A 12,860-nucleotide genomic window follows, 5' to 3' on the forward strand; every position below is an offset into this window, starting at 1 on the left:
AGGCAGAGCTGACCTCTCTCTAGCCCCCTCGGTACCTATTTTTCACATTTTGTGTTAGAGATTTAGGAAAGTTTTAGTGGGAGTGTTTGGTATTCTGCTTGTGGTGTCAGGTGTCCAGTTAAGGTATGGAGAAGCTCTGTGGTTTAGGGTTTTTTAGGTCTCCCAAGAAGTCCAGGGTTAAATAGAGCATTTTAATGCTAGTGTAAAGGAAAGGGATGAAGAGCGAAAATGGATTCCTTTCAGAGTGTTGTGGTAGCATTTAGGTTTAGAGATTAAAATTCCTGGTTCAAGTAAGGTAAGGGCCATACATGACTGTTTTAAGTCAGTGTTAAAGCAGCATCTACATTACATGAACCCTCTTACCTCTATGAAATCATAATTTCCTGCTGTCCAAGCTCTTCTTCCCACCCTGAAATCTCACATCTCTCTTGTTCAGGCTGCTCCTGACCTCCCCATATCTTATTGGGATCAGCTTTCTGATGACATTCTTGATCCTAGAGTATCTGTCTCGCCTCTGTTGGCTACTCTAGTCTTGAGAAGGAAGTGGCATTGTTGTCAGGAGGGAAAGGGCACAAAGGTCTCTAGGATCATCCTGCTCAACATGCCCATCAGCTCTGCACCTCCACAAAACTGCGTTTCCTACCTACAATTTTTGTTTTCAGAATGGCTTCTCTGGTCCAGGGTTCCTTTTTCCATTCCCTCATGCATGGTTTTTTTCGGATGTACAGGGATGGGATAAGGAAAGCCAAGGCACGGATGGAACTGAGCTTCAGAGGGAATGCAAAGAATAACAGGAGGAGATTCTACAGATACATTGCTCAGAAAAGAAAGGGCAAGGAGAGTGTACCCCCTCTGATGGATGAGAAGGGTGAACTGGTAATGACAGCCATGGAGAAGGCTGAGAGACTCAATAATGTCTTTGCCTCAACAGCGTCTTTGCCTCAGTCTTCACTGCCAGTCAGGCTTCCCAAGTCTTTCATTTCCCTGAACCCAGAGATGGAGGCTGGGGGGGGGGGGCAAAGTCCCACCTTCTGTAAATGAAGAGCAGGTTCGAAACCACCTGATGAAACTTAACGAGTACAAGTCTATGGGGCATGATAACTTGCACCCCAGGTCCTGAAGGAACTGGCCGATGTAGTTGCCAAGCCTCTCTCCATCATATTTGAAGAGTTCTGGCAGTCAGGTGAAGTCCCTGGTGACTGGGAAAAGGGAAACATCACTCCCCTTTTGATTAAGGGTAGAAAGAAAGACCCAAGGAACTACAGAACGGTGAACCTCACCTCTGTGTCTGGCAAGACCATGGAAAAGATCCTCCCGGAATCAATGTCAGGCACATGCAGGAGAAAGATGTGATCCGAGACAGCCAGCATGGCTTCACCAAAGGGTAGGCTGTGCCGGACCAATCTGGTGGCTTTCTACAATGGAGTGACCACATCAGACGACAAGGGAAGACTGACCAATGTCATCTACTTCGACTTCAGATGATCAAGATGATCTTTAACGTCCCTTCCAGCATGGGCCATTCTGTGATTCGATGGTCTCACAAACTATATCTCAAGCATGACTCCCATCCCCTCAGCCTTCCTGTGGTCTCTCACCTGACCAGAACAGAAGGTGCCTCGCCATCATCTTCAGTGCCATGTGCATGCCTCTGCCCTTTACGGTCCCTGTCTGTGCCACATTCCTGCTGCTGGTCCGTCAGCTCCAGAGACAGAAGTGACCTCCCAGCCTCCTTCCCAGCCACGTGCTTCCTGCAGGCCTAGCAGATCCTGAGGCACAACTGATCCCATCACAGCATTCCCAGCCAGCTCCTCCTTGTGGCCTCTAGTCTGATCACATACCTGTCACCTCACATGCCTCTTCCAATGCCATGCCAGTGCTGCAGGACCTCACAACCCCTGCCCTGCCACAAGGGGACAAACAGCTGAAGTTAGAGGTAGGAGTGGGGTTGAATCTGAGATGTGCTGTGTGCATGGTGGAGGGCTTTGGGGGTTAGGTGTTCAGGACAAAGATTAGGGATTAGAGGTCACCTTCCGGGGTTAAGGGAATGGCAAGGGCTTTAAGGGAGGGATTGGTGTCCTGCTCAAGGATCCTGCTCAAGGTTTAGGATAAGGGCAAGCTTTGAGTCTTATAGTTTAGTTCTTGGTTGAGGGCTAGGGTTAAGTCTGGGATTAAGCTGGTTAGACGTAATCATCCTTCTGCTTGCTCTTCTAGTAGAAAATGGGTTTAATATCTGCCTTTTCCAAGTCTCGGGGAACGTCTTTGATCAATCTGTCCTTTCCAAGGTCTTTGAGATGTGTCTTATGACGATGTCTGCAGCTCCACCAACACCTCTCTCACCCTTCCGAAACCACCTCTAAGCAACCTGAGGACTGACCAGGAGGATGATGAAGGTTTGGGAAAGGCCTTGATTAAGATCTCTGAGGAGGGCTGTTCTGCACTTCGCACAGTGATGATGGTGTCGTAGGAAACAGTGACACTCGTGAGGACAGAAGAGCAGGTGGATAAGGCCTTGGGCCTGGCAACACAGGATGCACACACTTGAAAACTGCATGGGAGGGAAGAGGAAGATTGGATCCAAAATGTAGATTATGAAAGCAAAAACTTTGAGTACCACCATGGCACTGCAAGAAAGCTCCAGCAATGGGGCAAAACCACAGAAGGTGTCCACAACACTGGGGCCAAAGCACTGTAGCTGGGAGGAGGAGAAATAATTACTGTACATGAGAGAAATTCCCCTGGTTCAGGTACAGCTGCCTTTTGGAGTCAGACCTTCCACTTCACAAGCCTTGCAGAGAACAGGGATGGCGTACAGCCCAGGGCTGACTGTAGGACATGGCCCCCAGCAGGAAGCACTCCGGTCATGCAGAAGGTGCAGCTGACAGTGCTCCCACCTCTGTGAGCAAAGGGGGTGCTGTCCCCAGCCAGGAAGCTGGCCAGCATCTGGTGCAGGGTGGTGGAGCTCTACAAGGTCTGTGAGTTGGACAAATCCCCAAGGAAGAAGGCCACAGGCATCTGCAGGTGCTTGCTTGTAGCCACCAGCACAATGATGAGGGGGTTCCACATCCCAGTCACCGTGCTGGTCATGAGAAAGAGGAAGGAGAGATTTGTGTATGGGTAGGAGACCTGCCACATTTACAGTAGTTGAAACTCAACCAATGCTATCTTATTGTCCCGTTCCACTTATGGAAACCCTTTTAGAGCATTCTGGTCCCCCCTCTCTTGTTAGGACACCAAGGAGCAAGATGTTTCTTTCCCAGTTCCTAAAAGAACTGGTGAAGGGTGTTCAGAGGGATAAAATGATCCCTGGCTGCCATGGCTGCAGTGTCCTGCCCTGAAGTGGGAAGGGAATAGGTGTTAAGGGAGGGAATCATTTCTTCTCGTTTGACAACCACACTCTAATAGTACAAATCACATTTCTAAAACCAGTCTCTCCCCTGTTCAGAGAGGAGCAGTCGGAGATGCCTTCAGTCTGCTTCAAACACCACAGCCCAGCAGAGACCCTGCTGCCTTCGGGAGCTGTCAGCCCTGAGGCCTTGGGGACACCTCGAGGGAGCCCAATGGCACAGAGCAAGCGATGCCATGGTCGGGTGCTGTGCTGCTGAGCTGGGCCGGGCTCCTGGGCCCAAGGCGAGCTCGTGGCAAGAGGGCCCTGGTGCAGAGAGACAGCTGTGCCCAGGAGCAGCTCCTCTGCACAGCGCAGCAGGGCTGGGGGCTCTGACCGCAGGTGGCACGGGGAGAGGAGAGAAGGAGGGAGGGCTTGGAGGCAGTGAGGAGCGGAGCAACAGAGGGCAGCATGTGGCAGGACAGATCTGCAGGCTCTTGGCACCGTGAGGCTCTGGCAGCAGAACATGTAAATGGGATTTCCAAAGAGTTTTTCTGAAGCCAACACAGCTCATGGTGGATTACATCTTAGAGGATAGATCTCTCTGTTTCTCCAATATGAGGTAGACGCTGCCATTCCTCCTGGCTTCTCCTACTGGCCGTGCTGCTGCTGGTCTTGTTCCCAGGCTGCCTGGGGATGGGGGTTTCACATGCCCATGGTGTGAGCCCTCGGGGTGCTTAGGGGAAGGGGAGTACCGGGACAGTGTGAGGGGTCTGGAGATGGGCACGTTGAGCCCTGATTCAGCAGTGTCCTGGTTCTTTTCAGGTGAACATGTAGTTATCCTGCAGCTCATAGACATGCCAGCAGAAGACACCATCCTTTTTTGACAGACTGGCTGTCCCCTCGGAAGGTCAGTCTGCACTAAAGGGACAGTCCCTTCTATCTGAGGATCGACAACATTTCACTTAGAGTGCAGAAGGAATGAAAATATAAAAAGAAACAGAAATTCTCACAGCCCTGCTATGCAGTTGGGTGAATTTGGAAGAGCAATATGGATAATCACATGATATCAGGAGTGAATTTAATCAGGGATTACCACATGTTCCCCTTTCCTTATTATTACAGGTGAGGACTGATTACTACATTGACCACAGCAAAGTCCCCTTATTCCAGGGACACCCTCAGTCAGTGTCAGTTAAAACTCATGAAAGGGACCTGACCGATGTCTGCTTGAGAGGACAAAACAGAATTAGTTATTATCAGGTAATTCTGTACTATCTTACTGCGCTTTTGCTCCTTGGACAGGACCCCATGCCCAGAGCCAGCTAATGGCCAACAGCAGCTCTGTGAGCGAGTTCCTCCTGCTGGCATTCGCAGACACGCGCGAGCTGCAGCTCCTGCACTTCGGGCTCTTCCTGGGCATCTACCTGGCTGCCCTCCTGGGCAACGGCCTCATCCTCACCGCCGTAGCCTGCGACCACCGCCTCCACACCCCCATGTACTTCTTCCTCCTCAACCTTGCCCTCCTCGACCTGGGCTGCATCTCCACCACTCTCCCCAAAGCCATGGCCAATGCCCTCTGGGACACCAGGGCCATCTCCTATCAAGGGTGTGCTGCACAGGTCTTCTTTGCTGTCTTCTTCATTGGAGCAGAGTATTCCCTTCTCACCATCATGGCCTACGACTGCTACGCTGCCATCTGCAAGCCCCTGCACTACGGGAGCCTCGTGGGCAGCAGAGCTTGTGCCCAGATGGCAGCAGCTGCCTGGGGCAGTGGCTTTCTCAATGCTGTCCTGCACACGGCCACTACATTTTCCCTGCCCCTCTGCCAAGGCAATGCTGTGGACCAGTTCTTCTGTGAAATCCCCCAGATCCTCAAGCTCTCCTGCTCAGATGCCTACCTCAGGGAAGTTGGGGCACTTGTGTTTAGTGTTTGTTTAGTCTTTGGCTGTTTTGTCTTCATTGTGGTGTCCTATGTGCAGATCTTCAGGGCAGTGTTGAGGATCCCCTCTGAGCAGGGCCGGCACAAAACCTTTTCCACGTGCCTCCCTCACCTGGCCGTGGTCTTCCTGTTTATCAGCACTATCATGTTTGCACACCTGAAGCCCCCCTCCATTTCTTCCCCATCCCTGGACCTGGTGGTGGCAGTTTTATATGTGGTGGTACCTCCAGCAGTGAACCCCCTCATCTACAGCATGAGGAAACAGGACCTGAAAGCCATACTGAAGAAAATGATTCTAGTGGAAATATTTACTTAACAATGATTTGGCTGTCTCACTTTTCTAGGTTTATTCAAGTTAATCTGAGACAATTTTTGACCTTTATGTGTAGTATTGTTTGCAATTCTGTTTTCAGTTAAATGTTTGCTTTCATTCCTCTTTTCCAGATGACCAACCCTCTCTTTGACCAATAGGTATTCTCTAAACGTGTTTATGCCTAAATGACACCTGGCCTCCATTGTGGCAGTGGAGGTGCCCGGGAAACATTACCTGTCCCCACCTTATCCACCAACGGGCTCTGGTCTCCTGCAGGTCCTTTCACACAGCTTCCATTCCAGGGAATTACTCTAAATGTACCAGAGCCTCTGGAGGCCTAATGATTTCATTGAAAGCAGAACCAGGAAATGGGATTTCAAGGAAATATTTCAAATGTCAGTAAACTACTCTGAAGACCTTGGCACTGGTTGCTTATGGTCAGACAGCAAAGCTCTGCCTCAGTACCCAGTATTTTCTTCAGGACTTAAGTCATAAAGCAACTACTCCTTAACTCAAATGATTCAATCCCTTCCGTAAAATGTCACACAGTGTAGTTTCTCTCATGAAGAAATAGGCATTTTCAGGATGTATATTCATCACATAAAAAGAAATACTGGTGTTCACCTGTACTTGCATTGTCTTCGCTTTGTCTATCATGGTGTGCTCCCTCATCTTCCAGGTACATCCACCTGTCTTGATTAAACAGTCCATGTTGAATGTCCCCTTTCCAGCTGCCTGTCTGGACCTATGCACTTCCCATGGTTCTCCTGACTTGCCCTCCCCTTCCTCCTGGATCACTCAGACCGCCCTCACCAACCCAGGTGCTGCTTTGAGTTTCAGGGAGTTGAAGCTTGCCCATCTATCTGCAGTCTGTCTAACTGTGTCCTTAGAAAGCTCATCATCATTTATCATTGAATTAATATCATATGGATTAATTCTAATCTTAACACTTATAATTTCTGGTCTATCAGTATAAAAGACTTCTTGTACAGTCATCCTTTTGGGAACATAAACCTCACAGGAGGCACACAGGATGAGGAGCTTGCTTTGCTTTTGGAAGATTGCTGCATGTTTTCCTGTTGTTTGGTTTGAAATAAGGAGAAACCCTTCTGCGCCTGTGTGCATCCAGGTCTCTAAGGCAAGCAGGAGGGAGCTGGTGCAAAGGAGCTGTAACATCCAGCTGCAGACTTCTGTGCCAAAGTCTGGTGCAAGGAAAAGTGATGCAAGCGCCAAAGAGAGAGATGTCAGGGCTGGGGTGGTGAGGAGCAAGGTTCTCCATGCAGTGTCAGACCTCAAGAGTCTGCTTTTCCTCCCTATGCAGGTCTCCAAAGGAGACACCCTGGATCAATATCAGTTAGAGAATAATGCTCCAAACTGAAATTCAACTAAACGCATCCTTTAAGATGAGAAAAGATTTTTTTCAGGTGCTTCTTGGTATCTTCCTCCTTAACTACACCATGAAAGCTCTCCAATTACCTGCACAAGTCCTGAACACTTGAAGAAAATTGCAGGAGAGATATGTCTGGTTAGGACGTTCTGCATTTTAATGAGTTCCATGGTGTATTTTGGTGCTGAGTCTATGGATCTCAGGTACTGAGAGGAGAATGATGCAACTGCTTGAGAAAGTAAAGTCAGAAGGAAAAGTTGAAGTGACTTGGAGTATTAATGGGCCCCACTGAGGGCTGTTACTAACAAAGCCTCCCCAGGGACTTGTTAGGGCAGATAATTGGAGGCCATGATTGCAGACAGGCAAAGCGCTGTGCTGAGAAAAGTCTTGGTTGGTTTTGGTGAAGCAGAAGGGCCAAGGCCTGACCCCAGCCCCTGCGAGGGGAGATCCTGCACCCCCCCGTCTGGCTCAGGGCTCTTCTTGGGGTCTGTATGATGTGGTGGGCAGTGTGATGCCACGAGAAGAACTTCATTAGGACACCTCCCCACCCCTGCACAGGGTATCAAGGAAGCAAAGAGGCTCAATTGCAATGACTCTGTCTCGTCTCGTCAGAAGCTCTAGCCAAAGGGACAAAAACGTCAGGGCTGTTGGGGCCTTCCATTCCTGCCAGCACCCTCTGCCTTCTCCTCTGCAGGCTTTCCTCTGCTGTCCCACACTTTGCCCTATTTCCTTGAAGTCTGCAGACACCCATCTCTGTCCACCACCTTGCTCTCATCCCAGCATTTCCATCATTTCACCAATGTCTCATCAACCCTCACCAGCTGTTCCTTGAAACACAAAGCTAGGGTCTGATCTTAGATACTCACCAGCATCTTCCAAGCCCTGGGCCTGCTGCTGGCCTTGCAGCTTCTTGGCTAGACACAGCCAAGCCTTGTGCCTCCTGCTGTCCAGTGCTGGACTCAAGCAGAAGGGACAGGACAACCCCTGTGTGGGCCTTCTTTCTGTCTGGGTCCTCCTGGGGATGGAGGCAGAGGGGATCCCACAGGCAGCATGCCAAGCAGGGGCCTTCTGCTGGCCTAGCAGGGCCACTGGCAGATGTCAGCCCCAAAGTGCACATCCCAGGGAGAAGCCAAGGCTGACCTGCCACCTCCAGACACAAGGGACCTCACAGTCCCTTTGCGTGACACGTTCCTGCTGCTGCCCTATCAGCTGCAGAGACAGAAGTGACCTCCCAGTCACTGCCCCAGTCACATTCCTCCTGCTGGGGCAGGAGATCCTGAGGCAGAGCTGAGCTCAGCAGAGCATTGCCACCCATCTCCTCCTTGTGGCCCACAACCTGATCAGATCCATGGCCCCTCACATCCATCTCTGAATGCCATGTGGCTGCGGAGAAGTCTCACAGTTCCTGCCTTGCCCCAAGGGGCCAAGCACCTTAAGTTAAGGGTTAGGAGAGGGGCTGAAGGTGAGGAGGTTAATGCACAGGGACAGGGGCTTTATGTGTTAGATTTTCTTGAATGGAATTAGGGACTAGGTCTCATATTTCTGGGTTAGAGATTAAACAATGCACAGGAGTTCAGGGTTTGGATGTTAGTTGTTCATGTATGGCATTAGGTACTACGGCGAAGATTTCTGGGTGTGAGCTTAAGCAAATATTGAGTGGGAGGGTTTGGTGTTGGGCTTTGGGTTTCAGGTCTGTGGTTAGGGTATGTGCAAGCTCTTTGGTTTAGCATTTTGTTTAGGTCTGCAAGAAGGCTTGGGTTAAATAGAGCGTTTTAATGCTTGTGTTAAAGGCAGGGATCAGGGTGAGCAAGAGAGTAAAGGTAAGGCAAAGGTGTTATGGACTAATTTTGGCTTCAAGGGATATTGTGGTCAAAAATTAGAGCAGTGGATTCCTGTCAGGGTGTGGAGTGGCATTTAGATTTAGGTATTAATGTTACAGGTTAAAATAGGGCAAGGGCCTCACATGACTGCTTTAAGTCAGCTTTACTGCAGGATCAACATTACCTGAGCATTCTTACCTCTCCAAAATCATTAGCTTCTGCTGGCCAAGCTCCTCTTCCCTCCCCCAGATCTCACATCTCTCCTGGGCAGGCTTCTCCTGACTTCCCCATATCAGTCATCTTCTAAGGGGCAGCTTTCTGATGGCTTTCATGAACTCAGAGTATCTGTCTCACCTCTGTTGGCTACTCTGCTCCTGAGAAAGAAGCAGCTCCTAAGCCAGCATGGAGAAGCACACAAAGGCTGTAGGAGTACCCTGCACAATGTGCCCAGCAGCTCTGCACCACCCTGAAATTGTGCTTCCTGCCTCCACCTTTTGGATCTAGAATGGCTCATATGGATTCAGGTTAACTTCTCCCAGGTCGTCATGCATGCTTCAGTTTGCCCCTGGCATCTTGGAGGCAGTGGCCACTTCTTTGTAGAGACCTGAAAGCAGTCCTGAAGGATGACTTTAGGCAAAAGCCAACACCTCTGACATGACGACCCCTGTCCAAGACCTCTTCCTCTATGGGGCCTACCCAATACTTAGGAAGAGAGGATCTCACAAACTGTGTGCAAAGCAGATGCATCTGCTGGCCTATCATGGAGCCTGGCAGATGTGAGCCTAAAGGCACTGATCCCAGCCAGGACTCAAGGGATGACCTGTCGGCTGTTTCAGAAAGAGCTCAACTCACAATCCGCTTTAGAGACATTGACTTAGGAACAGATTAGGAATTTCTGAGGCAACACTTACCTCATAATACCACACCTACAAAACACCCCCTTTTTGGCCCAGAATCTGCCCAGGTAAAAGTGATCTGGTTGTGACCTGTCAAGCCCGTGGCACTGCTGCTGGACTCCCAGACCTTCTGATGCATGGGAGCCAGTTCCGTGCCGGTCCTGGGAGGTGCTAGGGCAGGAGGGACCTTGCAGGCAATGTTCTATCCCCATGCCTGTTGGCGGTCTCTCAGCTTCTTGCACACAGCAAAGAACACGCTCACATCCAGAAGCCATGTGCCTGAAGCTGGCCTAGAAGACACTCAGGGGAAGCACCCTCCCAGCCCCAGCCCCAGCCCCAGCTGGCGGTGTTGCTCTGCAGAGCGAGGGGGCTGTGGTGCCCGGGGCACGGGGGCACTCTGCAGGGCCGTGCTGGGCAGGCTGGGAGGCAGACCCAGCTCATGGGGTCACTGCCGTTGCCCCAGAGCTGCAAGGAATCTCTCGCCAGACTCCTTGGCTGGGGCTGCTGCGTGCCCTGGGGCTGCAGAGCTCTCCTCTGCCTGCTCACAGCAGATTGAGCACTTGAGCTCTGGTCAGTCCACATGGGACAGGCTCACGCTCTGCGGGCTTCATTCACTGCTGTCTCCCAGGCTCACGCTGCCCCTGCAAATATCCCCAAATGCTTTGCACACACTACTCTTGCCCGCAGGTCCCACGTGGCTCTCCAACCTTCCCCTCTTCCCCTGCAGTAGTGGCATCTCACTGGAGGAGCTCTGTGCATCCCCCTTATCACATGGTCCCCTCAGATTTGACTTTTCCCTTTACCAGACTTTTCTTTGGATGGTCACTCATTTTATGAAGTTTTCTATTCACAAACCCACTGAGCTCCTTGTCCCTGGAGATCCCCTGACATCTCCTGGCAGCTCCAGATTCCTCTCCAGGCTGGCATTGGCCATCAGCCCCACTGCAGGGGGCACGGTCCCATGCCAGTGAGTCCAAGACCAGTTGTCATCTCCTTAGGCAAGTGCCGCCATAATGGGAGCTCTTAGTCCTGCCCTGGGTCCCTCAGGGACCACCCTGGGACTTTCAGCCTGTGTCCTTCACTCCATGAAGAAGCCCAGAAAACAGAAGAGCAGGGAGCAACGCCTTGGCTCTATTCCTGATAGCACAGTTGGAAGAGGTGCTCAGGCTTCTGGGTTTGCCCCGAGCAGCCCCTTTTGATATTGTGGTGCTAGCAGGGAGGCCAGCTGTGACCCAGGGCTGCACAGCGCCTGCTGCTGCCTGCAGCCACAGGGATCTCACTGCAGAGACAGCAGGACTAGCACCAACATACATGAGATCTCAGGGCTTATCCAAATACAAGAAGCACAATGTGGAAGCAAAAGAGAGCAGCAGTGGAAAGACCACGTCCTGCTGCTGGCCATGGCCATGGCTCCAGGGAAGCAGCAGCCCCGACCCGAAGGCAGCAGAGAGGCAGAGCCCAGCGGGCAGTGAGGGGCAGCCGCGAGGGCCAGCGGGGCTGCTCCTCCCTGTGGCAGCTGGGCTCTGGGCCCTGAGCCCCTCCTGCGTGCTGGGGCTGCTCCCCCAGCTGCACAGGAGATGGGAAGTGACGGCAGCTGATAACAATGAATTTCTCCTGGCTTTACTGTATTTATCTACATGTGAAGCCCAGTTTTACATGAGACTAGTGGGTCAAAGTAAGTTAGAAAAAATAACAGGCAGAATGTTAAGAATAACATTATTTAAGCAAAAAAAAAAAAACTTGGAGAAAATATTAATAAAGAAAAATAATAAAAATATTTTCCTGTTTCTGAAATAAACCTGGAACTCAAGTGCACATTAATGGTTCAAAACAAGCATGTATCCAAAGAGTTTCTTCACTGCCTCCTTGAGGTCATGGTTCCTCATGCTGTAGATGAGGGGGTTCAGTGCTGGAGGCACTACTGAGTACAGAACTGCCACCACCAGGTCCAGGGATGGAAAAGACATGGAGGGGGGCTTCAGGTAGGCAAACATGGCAGTGCTGACAAACAGGGAGACCACGGCCGGGTGAGGGAGGCACGTGGAAAAGGCTATGTGCTGGCCCTGAGAAGAGGGCATCCTCAGCACTGCCCTGAAGATCTGCACATAGGACACCACAATGAAAAGAAAATAACAAAAACCTAAAAAAACACTAAAAACAAGTACTCCAACTTCCTTGACATAGGCATCTGAACAGGAGAGCTTCAGGATCTTGGGAATTTCACAGAAGAACTGGTCCACAACATTGCCTTGGCAGAGGGGCAGGGAAAATGTAGTGGCCGTGTGCAGCACTGCATGCAGAAAGCCACAGCCCCAGGCAGCTGCTGCCATCTGGGCACAAGCTCTGCTCCCCGCGAGGCTCCCGTAGTGCAGGGGCTTGCAGATGGCAGCGTAGCAGTCGTAGGCCATGATGGTGAGAAGGGAATACTCTGCTCCAACCAAGAAGACAGAAAAGAAGAGCTGGGCAGCACACCCTTGATAGGAGATGGCCCTGGTGTCCCAGAGGGCATTGGCCATGGCTTTGGGGAGAGTGGTGGAGATGCAGCCCAGGTCGAGGAGGGCGAGGTTGAGGAGGAAGAAGTACATGGGGGTGTGGAGGCGGTGGTCGCAGGCTACGGCGGTGAGGATGAGGCCGTTGCCCAGGAGGGCAGCCAGGTAGATGCCCAGGAAGAGCCCGAAGTGCAGGAGCTGCAGCTCCCGCGTGTCTGCGAATGCCAGCAGGAGGAACTCGCTCACAGAGCTGCTGTTGGGCATTTTCTGACTTTGGACACAGCTGTCTGTTGGAGAAGATAAGGCAGAAAACAGTTAGAACAGAATTCTCTGAGGAAAACCTGTTGCAGCTGTTTGAGGACTCTCATCGCAAGCCTGTCTCTTTGTAGGAGAACCTTTCTGCAGCTCTCCTGCTTGAGCTGCGGCTGGTGCTGTCTGATAGTGGCACTGGGAGCAGGGGCTGCTGTGGGTTCCAGAGGAGTTCTTCCTGCTGTGCAGCAGGAGGGAATCAGGAACACGGGGGAAACTCAAGTTCAGTCCAATTATGAGATCCATAAACTTTGCAGTGTTTTTGCAAAAAACTCATCCAACCACAGTGTAGAGAAAGGCAAATATTCTTATGCTTAGGACAGTGATCACACTCTTGTGTTTCAAAAGAAGTGGCTACAGCTTAAAGCAGAGAAGCCCC

The 12,860-nt window shown here is 51.1% G+C and overlaps 2 protein-coding genes across 2 annotated transcripts; one reads left to right on the forward strand and one right to left on the reverse strand.

Annotated features, from left to right (window-relative positions):
* Positions 1 to 2,962: 2,962 nt before the first annotated feature.
* Positions 2,963 to 5,986, forward strand: LOC310890662 (olfactory receptor 14J1-like). The gene has a single exon (XM_083852974.1). It carries the CDS (start codon positions 4,654 to 4,656, stop codon positions 5,581 to 5,583), a length of 930 nt encoding a protein of 309 aa, XP_083709100.1. The 5' UTR covers positions 2,963 to 4,653; the 3' UTR covers positions 5,584 to 5,986.
* Positions 5,987 to 10,852: 4,866 nt separating this feature from the next.
* Positions 10,853 to 12,450, reverse strand: LOC310890503 (olfactory receptor 14C36-like). The gene has a single exon (XM_083852839.1). The coding sequence runs from the start codon at positions 12,434 to 12,436 to the stop codon at positions 11,501 to 11,503; it is 936 nt and encodes a 311-aa protein (XP_083708965.1). The 5' UTR covers positions 12,437 to 12,450; the 3' UTR covers positions 10,853 to 11,500.
* Between the last annotated feature and the right edge of the window lie 410 nt (positions 12,451 to 12,860).

Source organism: Anser anser, assembly GCF_964211835.1.
Source record: "Anser anser genome assembly, contig: HAP1_SCAFFOLD_32, whole genome shotgun sequence".
NCBI classification, from domain to species: Eukaryota; Metazoa; Chordata; class Aves; order Anseriformes; family Anatidae; genus Anser; species Anser anser.

Excerpts from the sequence above, each read along its gene's own strand:
- LOC310890503 (XM_083852839.1), bottom strand. The coding sequence starts at position 12,436 with ATGCCCAACAGCAGCTCTGTGAGCGAGTTCCTCCTGCTGGCATTCGCA.
- LOC310890662 (XM_083852974.1), top strand. The coding sequence starts at position 4,654 with ATGGCCAACAGCAGCTCTGTGAGCGAGTTCCTCCTGCTGGCATTCGCA.